This window comes from Eutrema salsugineum, unplaced genomic scaffold, assembly GCF_000478725.1.
Source record: "Eutrema salsugineum unplaced genomic scaffold, Eutsalg1_0 scaffold_6, whole genome shotgun sequence".
Taxonomy (NCBI): Eukaryota; Viridiplantae; Streptophyta; class Magnoliopsida; order Brassicales; family Brassicaceae; genus Eutrema; species Eutrema salsugineum.
The window spans coordinates 9,369,836-9,391,893 of record NW_006256547.1 but is presented as its reverse complement, the minus strand read 5'-3'; the positions used below and the strand labels follow the sequence as shown (position 1 = coordinate 9,391,893).

Here is a 22,058-nt window from a genome sequence, read left to right as displayed (position 1 = left end):
TTATTTTTTTAATATCATTTTATAATTAAATTATATTTTTATAGATATAATATTTTTCTAATAAATTATGTAATTTATTTTTGTGTTTAGATAAAATTTAATTTTTTTTAATAAATTTGACAACGATTACAAAAAGAAAAATTTAATCTGTCCATTCGATTAATTCGAAAAAAAACTGTGAATATAAAAACAGAATTTTATCCTATCTGTTCATATTACCATATAATATATATATTTTTAATTTTAAATATTTAAAATTTTAAAATAATTGATTATAAAAAGATATTATAATATATCGTTTATTATTTTTATCACCATGAGAATATTATTTAAATTTGAATATTTAAAAATTAAATAAGTTAACATCTTATTTACTATTTTTGTAAAAATAACAACAACTGATTTTTGTAATTTTGATAACTAATCCTAACAATATCTAAAATAATCTAAACTAATTGAATTATAATTTAAAATTATTTGAAATTAATTTTTAAAATTAAAATTAAAATATATTATTTTATTAATTTTTAGAAATAAATAAAATAAATAAATAAAATTAAAAAATTTGTTTGGCAACAGAAATAGTAGATATCCCGAAGTAAAATAGTAGAAAACTAAAAATAATTTGTTTGGACACAAAACATACTTCTTTTTTAATAGAGAAGATTTAAAGATTTAGTTTCCGAAAGATAAATACAAGATAATTAGTTTCCAAATAGCTAGTCAACATATCATTTCTTTCAAATTTTCTATTAAATCTTTCTCAAAAGGAAATAAAAAATTCAACATAATATTCTCTTTGAATCTATCTTAAAAAGATGCTCTACCTTCGAAACCATCAACAACACACACCATTGATATCCATTCGATATCTTAAAAAGAAATAGTAGATATTCTCTATGAATTGGGGGGAAAAAGCATAATGTTTAATAAAATCTTCTAAGTTATAAGGTATAACTTTTTAAAAAAAAAATCATAAAAACATGCAAAAACTATAATATAAGTAGTGAAGTTGAGAGGCACAACAACGACACCTTATCTGCAGAAGACACAAAGCGTTATACTCTTACCAGAAAACATAAAAATAAGAAAAAATAAAAAAGTGAAACTCAAATTTGCGCCACTCGTAGCGCGCACCCCTATCTCTTTGGCAAAAGCCACTTCACACTCTATCATCTCCTTTTACACATTCTTTATTCCATTTTTTTTTCTTTTTCTTTTAAATCTAAAAATTGTAATTGTAAGGCATCTTCTGTCTACATATTTTGTCAACTCTTTCTTTGCCATCTGTTACAAACAACAAGTCTCCTGAATCAGAAGTGTTTTAAAGTCTTCTTCAAGTTCCAGTCCAGGTGCTTCCTCTTTTTTTCTTTCCCCAATACAATTCTCTGTTTTTGTATTACTTTTTCAAGCATTTGGTCCGATCTTGTTTCTTGATTTGGAAACCCATTTGTTTCTGGTAAGAAGAATATCTTAAGAAACCTAGTTTGTGATAAAAGTTAAACTCTGTCTTTCTTTGCTAACTAAGCTTCGTAAAAGGTTGATTCCCATTAGATCTTGGGTCCACCACTACTTACTAGCTATTTAATCAACATGGATCATCAATCTTTTTGATATTTTTAATTGGATCTTTTTGTCTTTTAATATAATGTTCTTGGTTACTTTCTCTAGTCACCTTTATGCATAGTGAATTGGGTTTACTTTTAATGTGTTTTTGTTATTTTCTAATTACATTTTAGTGATTTGGTTTAATTTAAATAGTCTGGTCAAGAATCTGGATTATTTACAAATCTTAGTATATAGAACAAAGTTGGTGAATCTTGATTTGGGTTTGGATTTTTTTTTTTTTTTAATTTGATCAGGGATCCAAGGTTAAAGAAAATGGCGCAGATCTTAGCAGCTTCTCCAACATGTCAAATGAGAGTGACTAAACCGAGCTCCATTGCATCGTCCAAGTTATGGAGCTCGGTTATGTTGAAACAGAAGAAGCAGAGCCGCTCTACTAGCTTTAGAGTGATGGCTCTCCAATCTGATAACAGTACAATTAATAGAGTTGAGAGTCTTCTCAATCTAGACACCAAACCTTTCACTGACCGGATCATCGCTGAGTACATTTGGTACGTATATATATATATATATATATATATATATTTATCAGCTTTAGGTCCCATCTAACTTCCGATGTGATTCCTAAAGATTTGTTTTTTTATTGAATAGGATTGGAGGATCTGGAATTGACCTTAGAAGCAAGTCAAGGGTATGATACTCTTTAGAATCTAGTATCTTTTTTATTAAGAACAATGATTCTAATAAATTAATGGATGGTTTCTTGATAATTTCAGACTCTTGAAAAGCCTGTGGAAGATCCTTCTGAGCTTCCCAAATGGAACTATGATGGTTCAAGTACCGGACAAGCACCTGGTGAAGATAGTGAAGTGATCCTATAGTAAGATTTTTTTCTCAATGCACTGAACAATTCTGTTCCCATTTGCTATTTATTTCACAATCTCATATTTCATATACCGTTGTTGTTTTACTCAGTCCACAAGCTATCTTCAGAGATCCTTTCCGTGGGGGTAATAACATATTGGTATGTATCATTGAGTTTGATAGTAATAAGCAACATTTTTTGTAATCTCACACTAAGTATTGAGATTTTATTATGTGAAGGTTATCTGTGATACTTGGACACCAGCTGGTGAGCCAATCCCAACAAACAAACGTGCAAGAGCTGCTGAGATTTTCAGTAACAAGAAGGTCAATGAAGAGTTGCCATGGTTTGTCATTACCCTAGAATCTTTTTTTGATTGGTTTACCTCCAATATCATTTTACTTTAGAGTTTGGTGCTTAAGTTTGAGTACTTCATCATGATTTTAGGTTTGGCATTGAACAAGAGTACACTTTACTTCAGCCAAACGTTAACTGGCCTTTGGGTTGGCCCGTTGGAGCGTATCCTGGTCCTCAGGTGATGACCAAGTCAAGCCAAAGAAGTATGTTCTTGTGTTGGTATATAGAAAAAAAAGTAACAAGCTCTATTTTTGTTTTCAGGGTCCTTACTACTGTGGAGTTGGAGCTGAAAAGTCTTGGGGACGTGACATTTCAGATGCTCATTACAAAGCTTGCTTATATGCTGGAATTAACATTAGTGGTACTAATGGTGAAGTTATGCCAGGACAGGTCTGATTAGAAATTCAGTTATTTGTATGTTTTATAAAGTTGTCAATCCTCTGATGCTATAAAACATTTTTGCAGTGGGAATTCCAAGTTGGCCCAAGCGTAGGAATCGAAGCAGGTGATCACGTCTGGTGTGCTAGATACCTTCTTGAGGTAATCAAAAAGTTTCCTTTGTAGAGAAGAGTGAGTGAGAGAGTTAAGCTCTTGTAACTGTTGTTACCTTTTTTTTTTTGCAGAGAATCACAGAACAAGCTGGTGTTGTCCTAACACTTGATCCCAAACCGATAGAGGGTGACTGGAACGGTGCTGGTTGCCATACCAATTACAGTACAAAGAGCATGAGAGAGGAAGGAGGATTTGAGGTGATCAAGAAGGCGATCTTGAACCTCTCACTTCGTCACATGGAGCACATCAGTGCCTACGGTGAAGGTAATGAGAGAAGGTTGACCGGAAAGCACGAGACAGCTAGTATCGACCAATTCTCATGGGTATGCATATGCAATGAGAGTCTGAAAGATTTCACATTTTAACTCTTTATTTTGTGTTCCTCTGCTCACTTGCTATGAACTTCAACTTGGCAGGGCGTGGCTAATCGTGGATGCTCGATTCGTGTGGGGCGTGATACTGAGAAGAAAGGAAAAGGTACTGAATCTGGAAGGGTAACATAGATTATGTTTTTTTTTTAATGCTATGTATTGTTAACATATACTGTTGTGAATTGAAAATAGGTTACTTGGAAGATCGGCGTCCAGCATCAAACATGGATCCATACATTGTGACGTCACTTTTGGCAGAGACCACACTCCTCTGGGAGCCAACCCTTGAGGCTGAAGCACTTGCAGCTCAAAAGCTTTCCTTGAATGTCTAAAATTAGTCGAAGCTGTCATGAATCTGAGGAAGTCACATATCTATCTATGTGTTCTTGCTGGGATCTTCATAAGTTGTTTAAAACACTGGTTCGGATTAAAACATTCATTGTGGCCTTTTTTTTCATTTGCATTGTTGAAACTCACAACTTTATGGGCAATGTTCATCCTTTTCTATTGGTTCTTATGACTATTTATGGTCTCTTAAGACAAAGTTCTAGTCATCATTGCTTATGTGATTTTATATACATGTCTTCGAATAAGCAAACACTCTATGTTGCAAAGAGAAATTGAAAAACTGTAAGCTAAAGAGAAGGTTTCAACTCAAAAACTTCTCTTACTAGTGAAGAAAATTGCATGCTTGAAGCAAGATCGATATCGCCCTATAACTGTTATCTTGAACTGTAATTATGGTTAAGGAGTATATTAGCTATTGGTTAAAGCTTGTATATAATTTGTTAGAAATACGTATTATATGCAGAGATATGAATAAGTTGGTATACTAAAACGAACAAAAAGTTGTAACAAAGTAATTAAATGTTGTTTAGTAAACATAGTATTGACACAAAAATAAAATATTATACATCATTTCTTCAAATCAAAAATATATGGTTTTTCATCATTCAGTTTCATCTTCGTTATATATTTTTTTCTATGAAAACAACAAAAACAAAATAATGTTAAAAAATTATTCTATTTACTTAGCTATTTAACCAATACAAGTTTTGATTTTATCTACTACATTAAAAATTAAACTATAAACACATACAACTCTTGAATTTTATTTGAAAACCAAGACAGCAAATAAATATGAAATGAACTTTGAAACTAATTTAATCAAAAAGATCAATGAATTATAAATATGATTAAAAAGTTTTATATTGAAGAGGTAAAAAAAAAAAATTTCTGGTAGCATATTGATTGTTGTAACTTTTACATGAAAACTTTATACATATTTTTATTAACAATACTATTAGAAATTAAAAAAATTATTTGATGTAAACCAATAAAATTATTATTTTTGAATCCTATGTAGACACTCTTAAGTGTATATATCAACTTTTATTATTATAAAATAGACACTCTAAACACTTTCACTTAAAAACTTTCAAACTAATTATACTTACATATTAAACTTTTAAATTAGCTATTGAGTTTGCTCTGCCAAATAAATGACCAAAAGTATTCGATTTCCGATATAAAAAAGTGGTGTGTGTCTTGAATTTTTTTATATAAAAATTAATTTTAATTATTATTTGATTTTTTTATTTTAACTAATAAAGTAAAATACCAAAAAAAGACAAAACCTTTTTTAATCCTCTACTCCTCCGACTCTGATATTAATTTCACTATGACGACGATTGGTTAAGTTAATGTTACTTTTTAAAAATATGTTCTCAAACACATCAATATTTTCTAACCTGAAACTGAACAGTTCCAATCATTTTTTGGTGGTGCAAACTCAATAGCTAATTTGGAAGGTTTGAAGATAAATATAATTATTTTGAAGGTTATAACTCGAGCTTTGGTTGTCCGTAAACTCTATAAATATGATGCATGGGTACGGCTTGTAGACGTCTCATGTCTCCGAAACGTTTTGGGGACCGTTACTGATTGGGACGGCTCCGAAACGTTTCTACAACGTTCTGATGAATTTGGGAACGAGTTATACTAATATAAAATTAGACTTGTATCTGCTCATATGCACGGGTTTTATTTCACATAATATTTTAAAAAATATGTTTGTGTTGATATATATATAATTATAAGAATATGCTAATTTGTTTGATTGTTTAGTATTAGGTTTTTTAAAAATAAAATCTTTGTAAAACAAATAATTTTTTTTTAAGGATTGAAATTAAAGTAAGTAAGAAAATTATTATATTATTCTAGAAATCATAAATATGATATGAGTAAAAATACGTATATAAAAGCCATATAATTACCTCTAATTTCTAAATGCTTTCATATTTATGACATGCACAATTGCTATGATTCTGCCAGAACCACCCCATACTTCATGTTTCACAATAAATATAGTTATAATAATATGATATTTGACCCATAAAAACCGCCAAATCTTTGAATGTATAGAACGCTACATCTTTATATTCTTTCATACAACAAGCTTCGAAAATGTGTTCATGATGAGGATAAACCAAAAAAAAATATCAAGTTAGTACAAAAAATATTAAAAGTTTTTAGACGAATACGAAAAGATTAGAAATGTTGTTTATTTATTTTTGTTAGGAATGTGGAAAGCCTTAATTTTAATGTAACTTAATAGTTATGAACATAAATACATATAAAATAAACAATAGATAGAAAAGTTAAGTTAGAAGTAGTGGTATTAATTAATTTTTTATTTTTTATTTTAAAATTTATGATTTATTAATTAGATGAAAGAATATGTGTCCTCCATTCAGATGCTGATGTGGCAGCAGGATGGAGAGAGTTCACCTAAAATCATATATATGATTTTTCCTAGTATATATTAATGATCAGGAGAGGTTATTTCCCTTACAGTATTATGGATTTAGGAAATGATAAAACTTTCTGGAAGTATTAGAAAAAAAAAATCAGTCCAAATGTATGTATCTTATTTTGTTATATACATCTATACATACTTTATGTATCCATACCGTACCCGTATCCATAAACTTTTAATTTGTGGTTTCTCGTCCCTTTTCACGTCCCAGTTTCCGGACCCCGTACCTGTCGCAATGCAGCATGACATGATAGTTGGTTGGATCCACACATCTATTGAGTCGCAAGTCCGATTAACGGTGACATTTATCTTGAATTCTCACAAATTGTGGTAAAACCTTAAGACGCGTTTCTCTGTGGGAAATAAGGTACATGTGCATCACTTAAAGTGGTTATCGTTTCTACTTCTGTGTAGGACTTGGGTAACCTTATTTTCTAAAAAACCGCTTAAGCTTTATTTTTCTTGTGTCTCAGGTAAAAAGGCAGTTTAAAGACATATTTGTTCTGATGGGGTGAGAGAGACTCCTGCCATATATTGTAATTTCTCTTGCGAGCTTAAATGGTTCAAAGGCATTCTACGGGTTCTTGGCTTTGAACATGATGGCCCTATGCGTTTGTTTTGTGATAGTCAAGCTGCCCTTGAACTTGCTGCGAATCCAGTTTTCAATGAGCGTACTAAACATGTTGAGAATGATTGTCATACTGTTCGTGATGCTGTTCAAGATAAACAACTTACAATTGAGCACATTTCTACTAAAGAACAACTGGCGGATATACTTACCAAGTCTTTACCAACACCGATTTTTCAGCATTTGTTGTGCAAGTTGGGAATTCGGAATACCTCATTACCAACTTGAGATGGAGTATTGTGATAAGGATACATTCCTTATTCTTAGAGATTTAGTATTATCCAATATGTTAATATTCCTAGTTGGTTAAGGTCTATGTATATGTATAAATATTTTACATTGTCAATGAATAGAATCACCTTTGCCCAAAATATTTCAATAAGCTAGCAACTTACAGTTTGTAGAAATTTGTTTCTAAATTGCAGTTGTGTAACTAGATTTCTGCTATCTGTCTGTAGAAACCTTTTGTCCCCAAAAAGTACTTTTCGATTGAACCGTGTGTTCAGAAACGAGACTGTTGATCGGACCCATTGATGTGATCATGGACCCAGAGGCACAAGTGGAGGTTCCGGAATCAGCCTTAGTCATTCCGGAGGGTCCATTAACGCGGTCCAAGACCCGGAAGCTTGCTGGAGCTGTTCGGAGTTTGCTTGAGGAAATCGGGAACATGGAGGTTCATGGCCGGGTCAATGAAGATCAACTTACACTTGCCATCTTGACCTCAGTATCGTAACAGGAATCGGATTGAGGTTTGGCCGGCATGTAAGTTCATGGTACTCTTTTTTCTGTGCTTGGTTTTGTCCCAATGGGTTTTCCGGGTAGAGGTTTTAACGAGGCTATGGGCTTACATTCCTTTCCCGGCCCAAACTCATGAAGAATTCCAAGAGTCATCTCGGCTGGCAGTCCAAGAGTCAGTCAACGTAGTCAAGGCAGCCGAGGAGTCAGTCCAAGATTTATTTATTTCGGTCTTAGCTTCATTTAATAAAATTGTTACCGAATATGGCTTTTCGCCTGCTCCTTCCCCTATATAAACGATGTAGAGATCTTAGATCTCATTCATTCACTTTTTCCTTAATAAAATTTCTTAGAGAATTCTCTCTTTTGTTCTTCGTGAACTTTTTTCTTATTACTTGGTGGTTAGCCATTTGATCATTTTCGGTTTATCAAGTGTCATTCATTACACTTGACGCAGCCTTCACCCAATTGTCTCGTTAGGACGTTCAAGTCGTTAAAGGGGCTTAAGGATTTTTGGGAACTTAGTTCTCACGCCTTAACATCCTTTTTCCACGGATCCAATCAGCCAGCTTAGTCACCCCTTTGTATCAAGCCTTTCACCGCGAGTTTGGGCCTAAGGATATTCGGGTTTCAACCCACCCCTTAGCATCTTCTCCGTGAATCCGTTTGGAGTCAAAGATCTATCAGCCAAATCCGATCAAGAGTGTGATTTCCTTGGGAAGATCGTATCAAGTGGTATCAGAGCCACACCCTTGAAATCGGTAATATCTATCTTTTAGTCTTTTAAACTTATCTTCTCTTTCTTTTGTAAATTCCCAGATCTTAAAAAAAAAAAGAAGATCTGGTTGAAAGACGAAAATCTTTTCTGTCTATCTACTCTTTTTCTTCTTCATAATCCGCTTGATATTCTGTTTTGGGTTTGGGCTTAAATCGAGTTTTTGATCTAGTTCTACAAGAACCGAGGAGATTTTCTAGTATTGTGTGGACATTAAGAGTGATTGAGTGAAACACTGAGTGAAACACTTATGAGAAAACTTTTATTAACTTGTTTGTTCATTTCGCGAGGTACATCATGTCTTCTAGTGAAGATCCATCCTTTGTTCGTTCAGGAGAAATAAGGGACGCAGCCGTGGTTCATAAAATGGATCAGATCACCCGGATGCTGAGTCGCATGAACCGGCGTATGGAACGATTGGAGACCACGCAGCCCCGACGAGCTGATGAAGCCGGACCAAGCGATGGTGGTCGAAACCGTACGGGCCAGAAGAGGAGAACTCAAGACCAGGAAGAGGTTGTCGACGAAAACCCATTTTATAATGACGGACACTCCTCGGGTGGAAGTAGGATTCGACACAGGCGAGGTCGGGAGGACCGTGATCGGCCAAACCATGACCGCATCCCAAGACGAGAATGGCACAAACCAGATGCAGCCCGAGGCCGACCTGATAACGACCTTGGCGGGCTGAAGTTGCGAATACCGCCCTTTTATGGGAAGAACGATTCCGATGCTTATCTGGAGTGGGAAAAGAAGATCGAGATCGTGTTTGGTTGCCAGAATTTTACAGAAAGGAAGAAGATCAACCTGGCAGCTACAGAGTTCCACGGCTATGCTGTGGATTGGTGGGATCAGATCGTCACCAACCGAAGACGGAACGGGGATCGACCCATTGAGACATGGGACGAGATGGTGGGTATAATGCGACGACGGTTTATTCTGAGCTACTACAACCGGGAACTACACAATAAACTGCGGCGGCTGACCCAGAGCACCAAAAATATCGAGGATTACCACCAGGAGATGGAGCGACTGATGCTCAAAGCCGACGTAGAAAAACCGGAAGATGCTACTATGGCACGGTTCCTCAGCGGTATAAACCAAGACGTTCAGGATCGTATGGAGATGGAGACCTACCGGAGTTTGTCCGACATGTACCATAAGGCCATACTTGTGGAACAGCAGTTGAAGAGGAAGAGCACTGCCCGGTATGGATCCAGCTCGCGGCCCAATGAGAAACCGAGCTATCCTTCCCGATCCGATGCCAAGCCCAAGTTAGATTCCAAGCCGACTTCATCTACAGCCGATTACAAAGACAAGCCCGAGGCTACACCGGTCAGGAACAGGGACATTGAGTGCTTCAAGTGTAGAGGCAAAGGGCATTACGCCAACAAGTGTCCAAACCAGCGGGCAATGATTTTACTTGACTCCGGCGAGATTGTGTCAGATGACGAGGAGGATACCGGACCGGTTTTTGAAGATGATGAGGAGCATGTAGCAGAGGGTGAACTGTATTGGTCAAGAAAGGTTCTATGCTTTAGGGCTTGAATCGGTGTTAGCCTTTAATAAGGAGAGAAGGCTCAAGGGATCACGTGTGATGTTTAAGGAAGAAGAGAGTTGGTGTCCGTACAATGGTCCCCCCTTGGCGCGTCGTTTACACTTGGTCTTGTGACCGTTGGAGCTGTCACTATCTCTCGGGATCCATGCTCAAGACTCACATGTTTCCTTATGTCTCTAACCACTTTCTTTTGTATTGTAGCTTAGCTAAACCTAGTTTCTATTCTGTCTCCTCTATATATGTATCAAAGACGAGAATGAATAAACACACTACTTTGGGAACTCTTTCTCTCATCTCTTTTGCACACTCTCTCAAATCTCTTTATTCCGCTTAGTCTCTAAATATCTAACATGGTATCAGAGCGATTGGTTCCGATTTCCTGAGTTTCTTTTCTCTATTCTTTAAACCTTATTCTCTAAATCTCTCATTCTCTAGTTCGCTCATCTCTTATTCTCTTGTTTCTCAAAACCCCTCAAGAACAAAATGAGTTCAAACGATGCAAACACCGAGATCTCAAAACCGGTGGTGATTCCTGTTATCCTCAAAGGAGGAAACTACTTGTTGTGGTCTAGAACCACAAAGACGGCGTTGTGTGGACGAGGGCTTTGGAATCAAGGCTTGGGAGCACATTTTGAGAGAGGATAAGCTCCCAAGCCTTGAAGACGTTTGTGCAAGTATCCAAAAGGAGCAAGGTTCTATTGGTCTCTTCAAGAAGCAAGAGCTCATCTCGGCCAACAAAGGTGTCTTTAAACCCGATGACAGGAAGCCATGGATCTGTGACCATTGCAAGAAGAAGGGTCACATCAAAGATAAATGTTGGATTCTTCATCCCCACCTGAAGCCGAGCAAGTTCAAGGATGCAAGAGCTAGCTTTGCTCAAGAAGGAGCCGGTGCATTGACACAAGGTGGAGATGGTGCCATGAATGTCTCGACTGAGTTTGTAAGAAAGACCGACCTTGAGGCTCTTATCAAAGCCTTAGCCGCAAAACAGTCTGGTATCACCTTCTTCTCTAATAAACCTAAAACCGCTTTAGTTGTCGATTCAGGTGCATCTCATCATATGATTAGTAACCCTGAACTGTTAAACAACATAAAACCGGCTTTAGGAAATGTTGTGATAGCTAATGGTGATGGAATTCCCATAGAAGGAACTGGTAACCTAAAGTTATTTAATAAAGATAGTAAAGCACTGTTTGTGCCTAAGTTCACTTCTAACTTATTATCGGTTAGTAGAGCTACCAAGGACTTAGACTGTTATGCGATATTTGGTCCTAATGATGTTCACTTTCAGGATATTAAGAATGGGAAGGTACTTGGAAAAGGGGGAACCAAAGATGATCTATATGTTCTCGAGGATTCTTCACCAAGCGACTCAAATGCTTTCTCTTTTAATTCATGTTTTTCTGCAAGTTTGAACTCTATTTGGCATGCTAGATTAGGTCACCCTCACTCGCGTGCTCTTGAATTAATGTTACCTGATGTTGCTTTTGATCACACAAGTTGTGAATCTTGTATTCTTGGTAAACATTGTCGAGTTATTTTCCCTAAATCATCTACTATTTATGAACATTGCTTTGACTTGGTTCATTCTGATGTGTGGACTTCACCTTGCATGTCTAGGGATAGTAATAAATACTTTGTGACCTTCATTGATAAAAAATCAAAATATACCTGGATAACTTTACTTCCCTCTAAAGACTGTGTATTTGAAGCATTCACAAACTTTCAAAATTATGTGACTAATCATTTTAATGCCAAGATTAAGATTCTTAGATCAGATAATGGCGGTGAGTATACAAGTCAAAGATTCAAAGAACATCTAGCAAAGCATGGCATCTTACACCAAACCAGTTGCCCTTACACTCCACAACAAAATGGAGTTGCTGAGAGGAAGAATAGACATTTAATGGAGGTGGCCAGGTCGATGATGTTCCATACAAATGTGCCTAAACGTTTTTGGGGAGATGCTGTCTTAGCCGCATGCTATCTCATTAACCGGACCCCAACAAAAGTCTTACAAGACTCATCACCATTTGAGGTACTTAACAAAACTAAACCCTCATTAGATCACTTACGTGTTTTTGGGTGTGTTTGTTTTGTGTTTGTTCCAGGTGAACAGAGAAACAAACTTGAGGCCAAAAGCATAAAGTGTATATTCCTTGGGTATTCAACAACTCAGAAGGGGTACAAGTGCTATGATCCTGTTAATAGCCGCACTTATGTGTCCAGGGAGGTCAAATTTCTTGAGAACCAGGGATACTATGACAAGAAGAATTGGGAGAGTCTCAAAGACCTGTCAAGCTCCCCATCAGATCTCGCTACCAGTCTGCGGTTCTTGCTGGATCACCTTGGGAACCCAGTCCTGCCCAAGCAAGTGCATAAGCCGGTTCCTACAAGTACTCAAGAAGAAGCTGAGCCGGTACCATTGAGTTCAGAAGTAAATCAAGAAGAGGAGCAGAGTCAAGAGCCAACTCCAGATGACTTAGAAGTGGAGGCAGAGGAATCAGTCCCACAAGAACAAGGAGAGGCGGTTGTAGAGGAACCTGTTCAGCCATTAAGAAGAAGTACTAGGCTCATCAAGGATCCATCTAATTGTATTGTAGAGGAACCTGTTCAGCCATTAAGAAGAAGTACTAGGCTCAGCAAGAACACCAGAGTCTACTACAATAGTCAAGCTGTAGCTCATCCAATTCAGGCTGTTTGTTCTCTTGCCTTGTTGCCCTCTGATCATCAAGCGTTCATGGGAAAAATTGAGGAACACGAAATTCCTCAAAGCTATGAAGAAGCTAAAGACAAGAAGGAGTGGATTGAAGCTATAGGTGACGAGAGAGGAGCTATGGAGCGCAACCATACTTGGGATGAAGCCGAGTTACCACCAGGGAAGCGAGCTGTGAGCTCAAAGTGGGTTTTCACTATCAAGTATAAGAGTAACGGTGAAATTGAGAGATACAAGGCTCGGTTGGTTGCAAGAGGGTTCACTCAGACCTTTGGAGAAGATTATACAGACACGTTTGCTCCGGTTGCCAAGCTCCATACTGTAAGAGTAGTCCTCTCACTCGCTACTAATCTCTCGTGGGATCTGTGGCAAATGGATGTGAAAAATGCATTCCTTCAAGGGGAACTTCAGGAAGAAGTGTATATGACCCCTCCTCCAGGCTTAGAGGATATTGTTGCACCCGGTAACGTTTTGAGATTGAGGAAAGCTATATATGGATTGAAACAATCTCCAAGAGCCTGGTATAACAAGCTTAGTACCACTCTGATGGAAAAGGGGTTCAAGAAGTCTCACTCGGATCATACTTTGTTTACCCTCCAAAGTTCTCAAGGTCTGGTGGTTGTTCTTGTTTATGTAGACGATCTTATCATTTCTGGAGATGACAAGGAGGGAATTCAGTCTACAAAAGCCTTTCTTAACTCGGTATTCGACATTAAAGACCTCGGCGAGCTCAAGTATTTCCTTGGCATTGAGGTGTGTAGGTCTCCTGAGGGTCTCTTTCTGTCTCAGAGGAAATACACAGTTGATCTTCTCAAAGAGACAGGAAAACTTGGAGCTAAACCAGCCAAAACGCCGCTTGAAGAGGGCTACAAAGTCAATCGAAAGGGGGAGAAATCAGATGAAGCCTTCAAGGATGTATTTAGGTATCGACGACTTGTTGGCAAACTGATCTATCTCACTCTCACAAGGCCAGATCTCTGCTTCGCCGTGAATCAAGTAAGCCAACATATGCAAGCTCCGACAGTGTATCATTGGGGTATGGTGGAAAGAATTCTCAGATACCTCAAAGGGAGTCCAGGACAAGGCATTTGGATGGGAAAGAACAATAATACAGAGATTGTGGGATATTGCGACTCAGATTGGGCTGGTGATCGTGTTGATAGAAAGTCAACAAGTGGGTATTGTACTTTCATTGGTGGAAATCTTGTAACCTGGAAGACTAAGAAGCAAAAGGTGGTCTCATGCTCAACCGCAGAAGCTGAATATAGGGCAATGAGGAAGCTTACAAGTGAATTAACCTGGCTTAAGGCGCTCCTTAAAGACCTTGGCATTGAGCAAGAAGGTCCGATTACAATGCATTGTGATAACCAAGCTGCTATACACATTGCAACAAACTCGGTGTTTCATGAGAGAACAAAGTCTATTGAAATAGATTGCCACAAGGTCCGTGAGAAGATTGAGGAAGGTGTGGTGTTACCGTGTTACACAAGAAGTGAAGACCAGTTGGCTGATATTTTCACTAAGGCCGCAAGTCTTAAAGTTTGCAACAATCTCTTTAGCAAGCTAGGACTTGTGGACCTTAGTCGCCCTTGATCATAGTCCTTGATCCATGGACATCACACTCTTTTTCCCTTAACAAGGTTTTGTCCCATGAGGTTTTCCTTGTTAAGGTTTTTAATGAGGTGATGCTCATGGGTCTTCAAGCTTAGCAATCTAAACAACTTCGATGGCTAAGCTTGAGGGGGAGTATTGGTCAAGAAAGGTTCTATGCTTTAGGGCTTGAATCGGTGTTAGCCTTTAATAAGGAGAGAAGGCTCAAGGGATCACGTGTGATGTTTAAGGAAGAAGAGAGTTGGTGTCCGTACAATGGTCCCCCCTTGGCGCGTCATTTACACTTGGTCTTGTGACCGTTGGAGCTGTCACTATCTCTCGGGATCCATGCTCAAGACTCACATGTTTCCTTATGTCTCTAACCACTTTCTTTTGTATTGTAGCTTAGCTAAACCTAGTTTCTATTCTGTCTCCTCTATATATGTATCAAAGACGAGAATGAATAAACACACTACTTTGGGAACTCTTTCTCTCATCTCTTTTGCACACTCTCTCAAATCTCTTTATTCCGCTTAGTCTCTAAATATTCTAACAAACTGCTCGTATCTAGACAAGTTTTGCTAACTCAGGAACCGGTCAAGAAGGAGGAACAGCGGGAAAACCTTTTTCAGACCTGATGTGTTGTTCAGGGAAAGGTGTGCAGCCTTATCATAGACGGAGGAAGCTGCACGAACGTTGCTAGCACTACCTTGGTGGAGAAATTGAACCTTGTCACTCGGAAAAATCTGCAGCCATACAGCCTTAGGTGGTTAAACAATCAGAGGCAGCTGAAGGTTACTAAGTAGGTTTCGGTGCCTTTAGCAATCGGCCGATACGAGGACGTAGTGGTGTGCAATGTGTTACCCATGGAGGCCGGCCATATATTACTCGGGAGACCATGGCAGTATGACCAGAGGGCAGTACACGATGGCTTCACCAACAAACATTCCTTCAAGTTCAAGGGCCGGAAGGTTACTCTTGCACCCTTATCTTTCCGCGAAGTTTACTTGGACCAACTTAGACTTGAGCAGAACAGCAAGGGAAAATCCATTGTGAGTGATCTTCCAAACACCTCTTTCACTAAATCTGAGAGTGAGAGTCTGAGAAAAACCCAGCAAATGGCCTTTGAGAGTGAACCCGGCAGTTCAAACCATTCATTATTTGTGAGGCCGAGTGAGATTAAACACGCCTTGCTTTCTAGGCAGCCTTTCATTCTTCTATTGTTTAAGGATGCTTTGACTAGTATCTCTGACCCAGAGCCGGTTCTTCCGAGCAGTATTTCATATGTTTGGCAAGAATTTTCCGATGTGTTCCCGGAAGACAACCCAGACGGCTTACCACCGATCCGAGGGATCGAACATCAGATTGATTTTCTACCTAGAGCCTCATTACCGAACCGGCCAGCTTACAAAACCAATCCACTTGAAACAAAGGAGCTTCAGAAGCAGGTTGGCGAGCTTATGGAGAAAGGCTACATCCGAGAAAGCATGAGTCCATGTGCGGTACCCGTTTTGCTTGTGCCGAAAAAAGACGGAACCTAGAGGATGTGCGTAGACTATCGGGCTATCAACAACATCACAGTTAAGTACCGCCATCCCATTCCCAGGTTAGATGATATGCTCGATGAGTTACATGGGTCTAGTGTCTTTTCGAAAATTGACTTGAAAAGTGGTTATCACCAAATCCGGATGAAGGAAGGTGATGAGTGGAAAACCGCTTTCAAAACCAAACACGGTCTGTATGAATGGCTTGTCATGCCATTTGGCCTTACTAATGCAGCCAGTACTTTCATGCGTTTAATGAACCATGTCCTTAGGTCTTTCATAGGTGTCTTTGGTGTAGTATATTTGGATGATATCCTGATTTACAGCAAAATTCTAGATGATCATGTGGGACATTTGCGACAGGTTTTAGAGGTGCTTAGGCAAGGAAGACTTTTCGGTAACTTTAAGAAATATTATTTTTGTACAGATACCGTGGTCTTTTTAGGTTTTGTGGTGAGTTCACATGACATACAGGTGGACGAGGAAAAGATTAAGGCCATTCGGGATTGGCCAAGCCCTAAGACGGTTGGAGAAGTCCGAAGCTTTCATGGCCTAGCCGATTTCTATAGGCAATTTGTTCAGGACTTCAGCATCATTGCCGCACCACTAACTGAGGTCATCAAGAAGGACGTGGGCTTTAAGTGGGAACAAGCCCAAGAGGATGCATTCCAGCTGCTAAAACACAAGCTTACTCACGCCCCTTTACTTGTTTTACCAGATTTTCTCAAAACTTTCGAGATTGAATGTGATGCTTCTGGTGTAGGTATAGGAGCCGTACTGATGCAGGAAAAGAAGTTGATTGCTTTCTTTAGTGAGAAGCTTGGTGGAGCTACGCTGAACTATCCGACTTATGATAAGGAGCTCTATGCCTTAGTCCGCGCACTTCAGACCTGGCAGCACTACCTTTGGCCGAAAGAATTTGTGATCCACATCGACCATCAGTCTCTCAAACACCTTAAGGGACAACAGAAACTGAATAAGAGGCATGCTCGGTGGGTAGAGTTCATAGAGACGTTCCCTTATGTAATCCAATACAAACAAAGCAAAGAGAATGTGGTGGCCGATGCCTTGTCACGACGCTATGCACTGATTTCAACTCTTGACGCCAAGATCCTTGGGTTTGAAATGATCAAGGACGCTTATGCCACCGACCCAGACTTTCAGGAAGTCTTTCTTTCTTGTGAAAAATTCGCTTATGGCAAATATTTCCAAAATGATGGATTTTTGTTCTATGAGAACCGACTATGCATCCCTAACTCTTCATTGCGAGATTTGCTTGTCAGGGAAGCACACGGTGGGGCTATAATGGGACATTTTGGCATGGCCAAGACCCTTCACATCTTGCAGGACCATTTCTTTTGGCCTCATATGAAACGCGATGTGGAACGGATCTGTGGCCGGTGTACAACTTGTAAGTTTGCCAAGTCCAAAAGCCAAAATCAAGGTCTGTATTCCCCTTTACCCATTCCTACCGAACCATGGACGGACATTTCGATAGATTTTGTTTTAGGTTTGCCTAGGACTCGGAAAGGAAGTGATTCGGTCTTTGTTGTGGTAGATATGTTTTCAAAAAATGGCCCATTTCATACCTTGTCAAAAAACCGATGATGCATCGAACATAGCAGATTTGTTTTTTAAGGAGATTGTTCGATTGCATGGAATGCCTAGGACCATAGTCTCGGATAGAGATACAAAGTTCTTGAGTTATTTCTGGAAAACTCTTTGGTCTAAGTTAAGAACAAAACTGTGTTTTTCCACTACTTATCATCCGCAATCAGATGGTCAGACCGAGGTGGTCAATAGGACTTTTTCTACCCTTTTGCGTGCTGTGATTAGGAAGAACATTAAGTCTTGGGAAGATTGCTTGCCTCATGTAGAATTCGCTTATAATTATGCTGTGCATTCTACGACCTTATTCTCACCATTTCAGCTCGTTTATGGTTTTAATCCACTTACACCTCTTGATCTAACTCCTTTACCTATGAGTGAGCGTGTAAGTATGGATGGTAAGAAAAAGGCCGAGCTGGTCAAGCAGATGCACGAAAAGGCAAAGCAGAACATTGAACGCAAGACGGAGCTGTACCGAAAGCATGCAAACAAGGGCCGGAGCGAGAAAATATTTGAACCAGGCGACCTTGTTTGGATTTACTTGAGAAATGAACGATTTCCAGAGGAAAGAAAGTCCAAGCTCTTGCCCAAAGTGGACGGACCCTTCACTGTTTTGGAACGGATCAACAACAATGCCTACAAGATTGATCTCCAAGGTAAGTATGCTGTGAGTTCTAGTTTTAATATGGCTGACATTATCCCTTTTGTTTCAAATGGACCAGACTTGAGGACAAGTCCTTTTCAAGAGGGGGGATGATGTGATCATGGACCCAGAGGCACAATTGGAGGTTCTAGAATCAGTCTTAATCGTTCCGAAGGGTCCATTAACGCGGTCCAAGACCCGGAAGCTTGCTGGAGCTGTTCGGAGTTTGCTTGAGGGAATCGGGAACATGGAGGTTCATGGTCGGGTCAATAAAGAGCAACTTACACTTGCCATCTTGACCTCAGTATCGTAACAGGAATCGGATTGAGGTTTGGCCGGCGTGTAAGTTCATGGTACTCTTTTTCCTGTGCTCGGTTTTGTCCCAATGGGTTTTCCGGGTAGAGGTTTTAACAAGGCTATGGGCTTACATTCCTTTCCCGGCCCAAACTCATGAAGAATTCCAAGAGTCATCTCGGCTGGCAGTTCAAGAGTCATTCAACGTAGTCAAGGCAGCCGAGGAGTCAGTCCAAGCTTTATTATTTCGGTCTTAGCTTCATTTAATAAAATTGTCTTTACCGAGTATGGCTTTTCGCCTGCTCCTTCCCCTATATAAACGATGTAGAGATCTCAGATCTCATTCATTCACTTTTTCCTTAATAAAATTTCTTAGAGAATTCTCTCTTTTGTTCTTCGTGAACTTTTTTCTGATTACTTGGTGGTTAGCCATTTGATCATTTACGGTTTATCAAGTGTCGTTCATTACACTTGACGCAGCTTTCACCCAATTGTCTCGTTGGGACGTTCAAGTCGTTAAAGCGGCTTAAGGATTTTCGGGAACTTAGTTCTCGCGCCTTAACATCCTTTTTCTGTGGATCCAATCAGCCAGCTTAGTCACCCCTTTGTTTCAAGCCTTTCACCGCGAGTTTGGGCCTAAGGATCTTCGGGTTTCAACCCACCCCTTAGCATCTTCTCCGTGAATCCGTTTGGAGTCAAAGATCTATCAGCCAAATTCGATCAAGAGTGTGATTTCCTTGGGAAGATTGTATCACCCATCTGGCAGAGTTCCATCAAAGTGAAGGTATCATACTGATTGGCAGATGTTTTGACCAGTTAACCATAGTGTTCTGCCAAATTTTGAATTCGCATATTCAATTGGTTAAATGATATATCTCATGTTTTGATCAGGTTTAATATGTGACCGGGGTCTTACGTTGGGAGACCTGATTGGTGTATTAAATGACTTCTACTCACGCTTAGGTAAATGTTTCCAGTTGACTCTTAATTTTGGTTCAAAGAGAGAAACTAAAACTCATGCATGCAATTTATGTTATTCAGGGATTCCAAATATACAGTTCAAGCCAGCTTACAACCCTTTCACAGAACCAAGTATGGAGATTTTCAGGTAATTGATGAAAACTATATAATAATCTTGTAAAAATCTCATCAGCAAACTGAGAGACAAAAAGGGTTAAATCTTTGTTTGTTTCAGCTACCATGAAGGTTTAGGGAAGTGGGTAGAGATTGGAAACCCTGGAGTGTTCAGACCAGAAATGCTTTTACCGATGGGTTTCCCTGAGGATGTCCGAGTCATAGCTTGGGGTCTTTCTCTTGAAAGGTATGATTCCCCCACTTCCAACATCATATGTTCATTGCTGATTTTTTTTTTCCCATAAACTAGGCCAACAATGATATTATACGGTATCGACAACATCCGAGATTTGTTTGGTCACAAGGTAACTCACAAGATATTTTTCTTCTTAAGACATTTTTAGTTAACCCATTCACTTGTTTCCATTGCTATATATAACTCAATCTGCATTTCATTTCGTTCTTCGTCGCAGGTGGATCTCGATCTCATTGAACGGAATCCGATCTGCTGAATTGGAATCTGAGTGACATTTCATTGCCGTCTTGCTCTTTTATTGGTTTAGTCTTTTTTTGTTTAAAAAAAAGTCCTCTGTTATCAGTTCTACCTCAGTGGTTATTGGACTCAAGCGTTTTTTTTTTTTTTGAATCTACCTCTCTGGTTAATTTCTTATGCACACTCGACTTCAATTTCATACAATGCAATCTTACTTCTCTAATTTTTTTTTCTTTTTGACGAATAGGTTTGTGGTTAATGCCAAGAGTAATACTTAAATATAGCAGATAATTAGTACAAGGAAAAATCAACAAAATAAAATACAAATAACGCAACCCATGAACACATTCAAAGTTAGGTACCTAAAACCACACCAAAATTAATGTACAAAGTTACATCAAATTGGAAATTTCATTACTGCTGTTTTTTTTGTCAATTCGTTGTTTTCGTTCCTTAAAATGTTTCGTCCAAACCAGACAAAGGTTACAAAAATAGCGGATATAGCAAAAGTATCAGCTGAAAAATTAAACTTGCAGAGAAACATGAAAGAAAAGATAAGGAGGTCTTAATCTAGTGTAGGCTCCGCATATATGCGAAGTTTATTATTTAAGAGTTTATATAAATCATGATAAAAACTACAAAAAATGTTAGATCACTTTTGATATTAAATAAAATAAGATTGAGAATGTTTATAGGAAATTACACACAACTAACTAGAAAAGTTTATGTTGATTCTCTAATAATTTTGTTCTTTCTGTTATTTGGCTTTCATGATTACAAAGTATGTATATTTGATGACAATGAACCAAAGGAGAGTTTGCTGCTTCTAAAATGTAATCTACCTTAAAATAATGCTATATGTAAACTATATTCAGTTTTAAAACGGATCGCACATATGATTAATCTTTAAATCAGAAATGTGAGACAATACTAAAACACATGCAAATATAATAATCACAATGAAGCTTTCCAATCTCAGCAACAACTGTGGAAAAGGTGAGGTTAACAGTCCTTTTTGTGTTTTTCCTATTTTTTACTCTGTAAACCTATTGACTATTGTAGAAATCAAAGTACATATTTGGTCGTTTTATATTTTCATTGCTTACTAATCTTAAGTACGATCTGGTCATTGTAGTAGTAATATCAATCTAATACATTTTTCGACCATAAGATCTTTCAAATTAGATTTCTAACATTTTTCATGAAATATACTTAAACGTCTTTCATCATTTAGTTACTATATATGTTGAAAAGAGTTAATTTGATGGAAAAGCTTGGGGGGAGAAAACTCAGTTTGATTTGAAGTTTGAACCGATGCAACAATGTAGCAGTGTATTGTCGTGGCTGATCGAGGATCTAAGTCACGAAGTTTGGGATTGGGTTCAGACTAGATTTGGTAAACAGCAGCCTGAATAAGAGGCACTTGATCAAGTCTAACATTAGGGTCAACTGGGTTCGTTTGAGCCAAAAGAGCATGTTAATATGTTAGCAACATTCTTAAATTTGATTTGATTAGTTAAGAATGTTAATATGTTTTCCACATTTTTGAATATGAATTTAATCATTGTTTTATTCTCCAAGAAACTATACACTAACGACTTACTGTTTTCTTTTTTGGTCAGGTTACTCACACATTTTTTCTTGTTTTAGAACCCTTCAGAGCTACCAACATCTTGCATGTCTTCATTTCTCCTTATGCCACAATTTCTATTCTGTTTTAGAATGATCTAGATTTGTTTTATAGATTATACAATTTTGGTAAACGAGTTCGTAGACAAAACAAAGTTATGTAGTAAATCTGATTTAAAAACGTTTAAGGTTTTGTCTTTCATTATTATTAGTTTTTTTTTCTAATACTTTTTATCGTTTAA

General features: G+C 38.0%; 2 protein-coding genes across 3 annotated transcripts; both read left to right on the top strand.

The window, feature by feature from the left end:
• The first annotated feature begins 1,102 nt into the window (after positions 1-1,102).
• LOC18012144 (glutamine synthetase, chloroplastic) lies at positions 1,103-4,265 on the top strand. 2 transcript variants are annotated; one of them, XM_006395891.2, is made up of 12 exons: positions 1,103-1,352; positions 1,863-2,117; positions 2,218-2,257; positions 2,343-2,446; positions 2,542-2,590; positions 2,671-2,777; positions 2,879-2,966; positions 3,050-3,178; positions 3,254-3,328; positions 3,412-3,663; positions 3,757-3,817; positions 3,904-4,265. In XM_006395891.2, the coding sequence occupies exons 2-12, from the start codon at positions 1,882-1,884 to the stop codon at positions 4,041-4,043; spliced, it is 1,281 nt and encodes a 426-aa protein (XP_006395953.1). In that variant the 5' UTR covers positions 1,103-1,352; positions 1,863-1,881; the 3' UTR covers positions 4,044-4,265. The 2 variants fall into 2 exon arrangements, with proteins under 2 accessions (XP_006395953.1, XP_006395952.1); XM_006395890.2 differs by lacking the exon at positions 1,103-1,352 and adding an exon at positions 1,357-1,459.
• An 11,132-nt stretch (positions 4,266-15,397) lies between these two features.
• On the top strand, positions 15,398-16,072 carry LOC112083458. The gene has a single exon (XM_024151485.1). It carries the CDS (start codon positions 15,398-15,400, stop codon positions 16,070-16,072), a length of 675 nt encoding a protein of 224 aa, XP_024007253.1.
• The last annotated feature ends 5,986 nt before the right edge of the window (positions 16,073-22,058 follow it).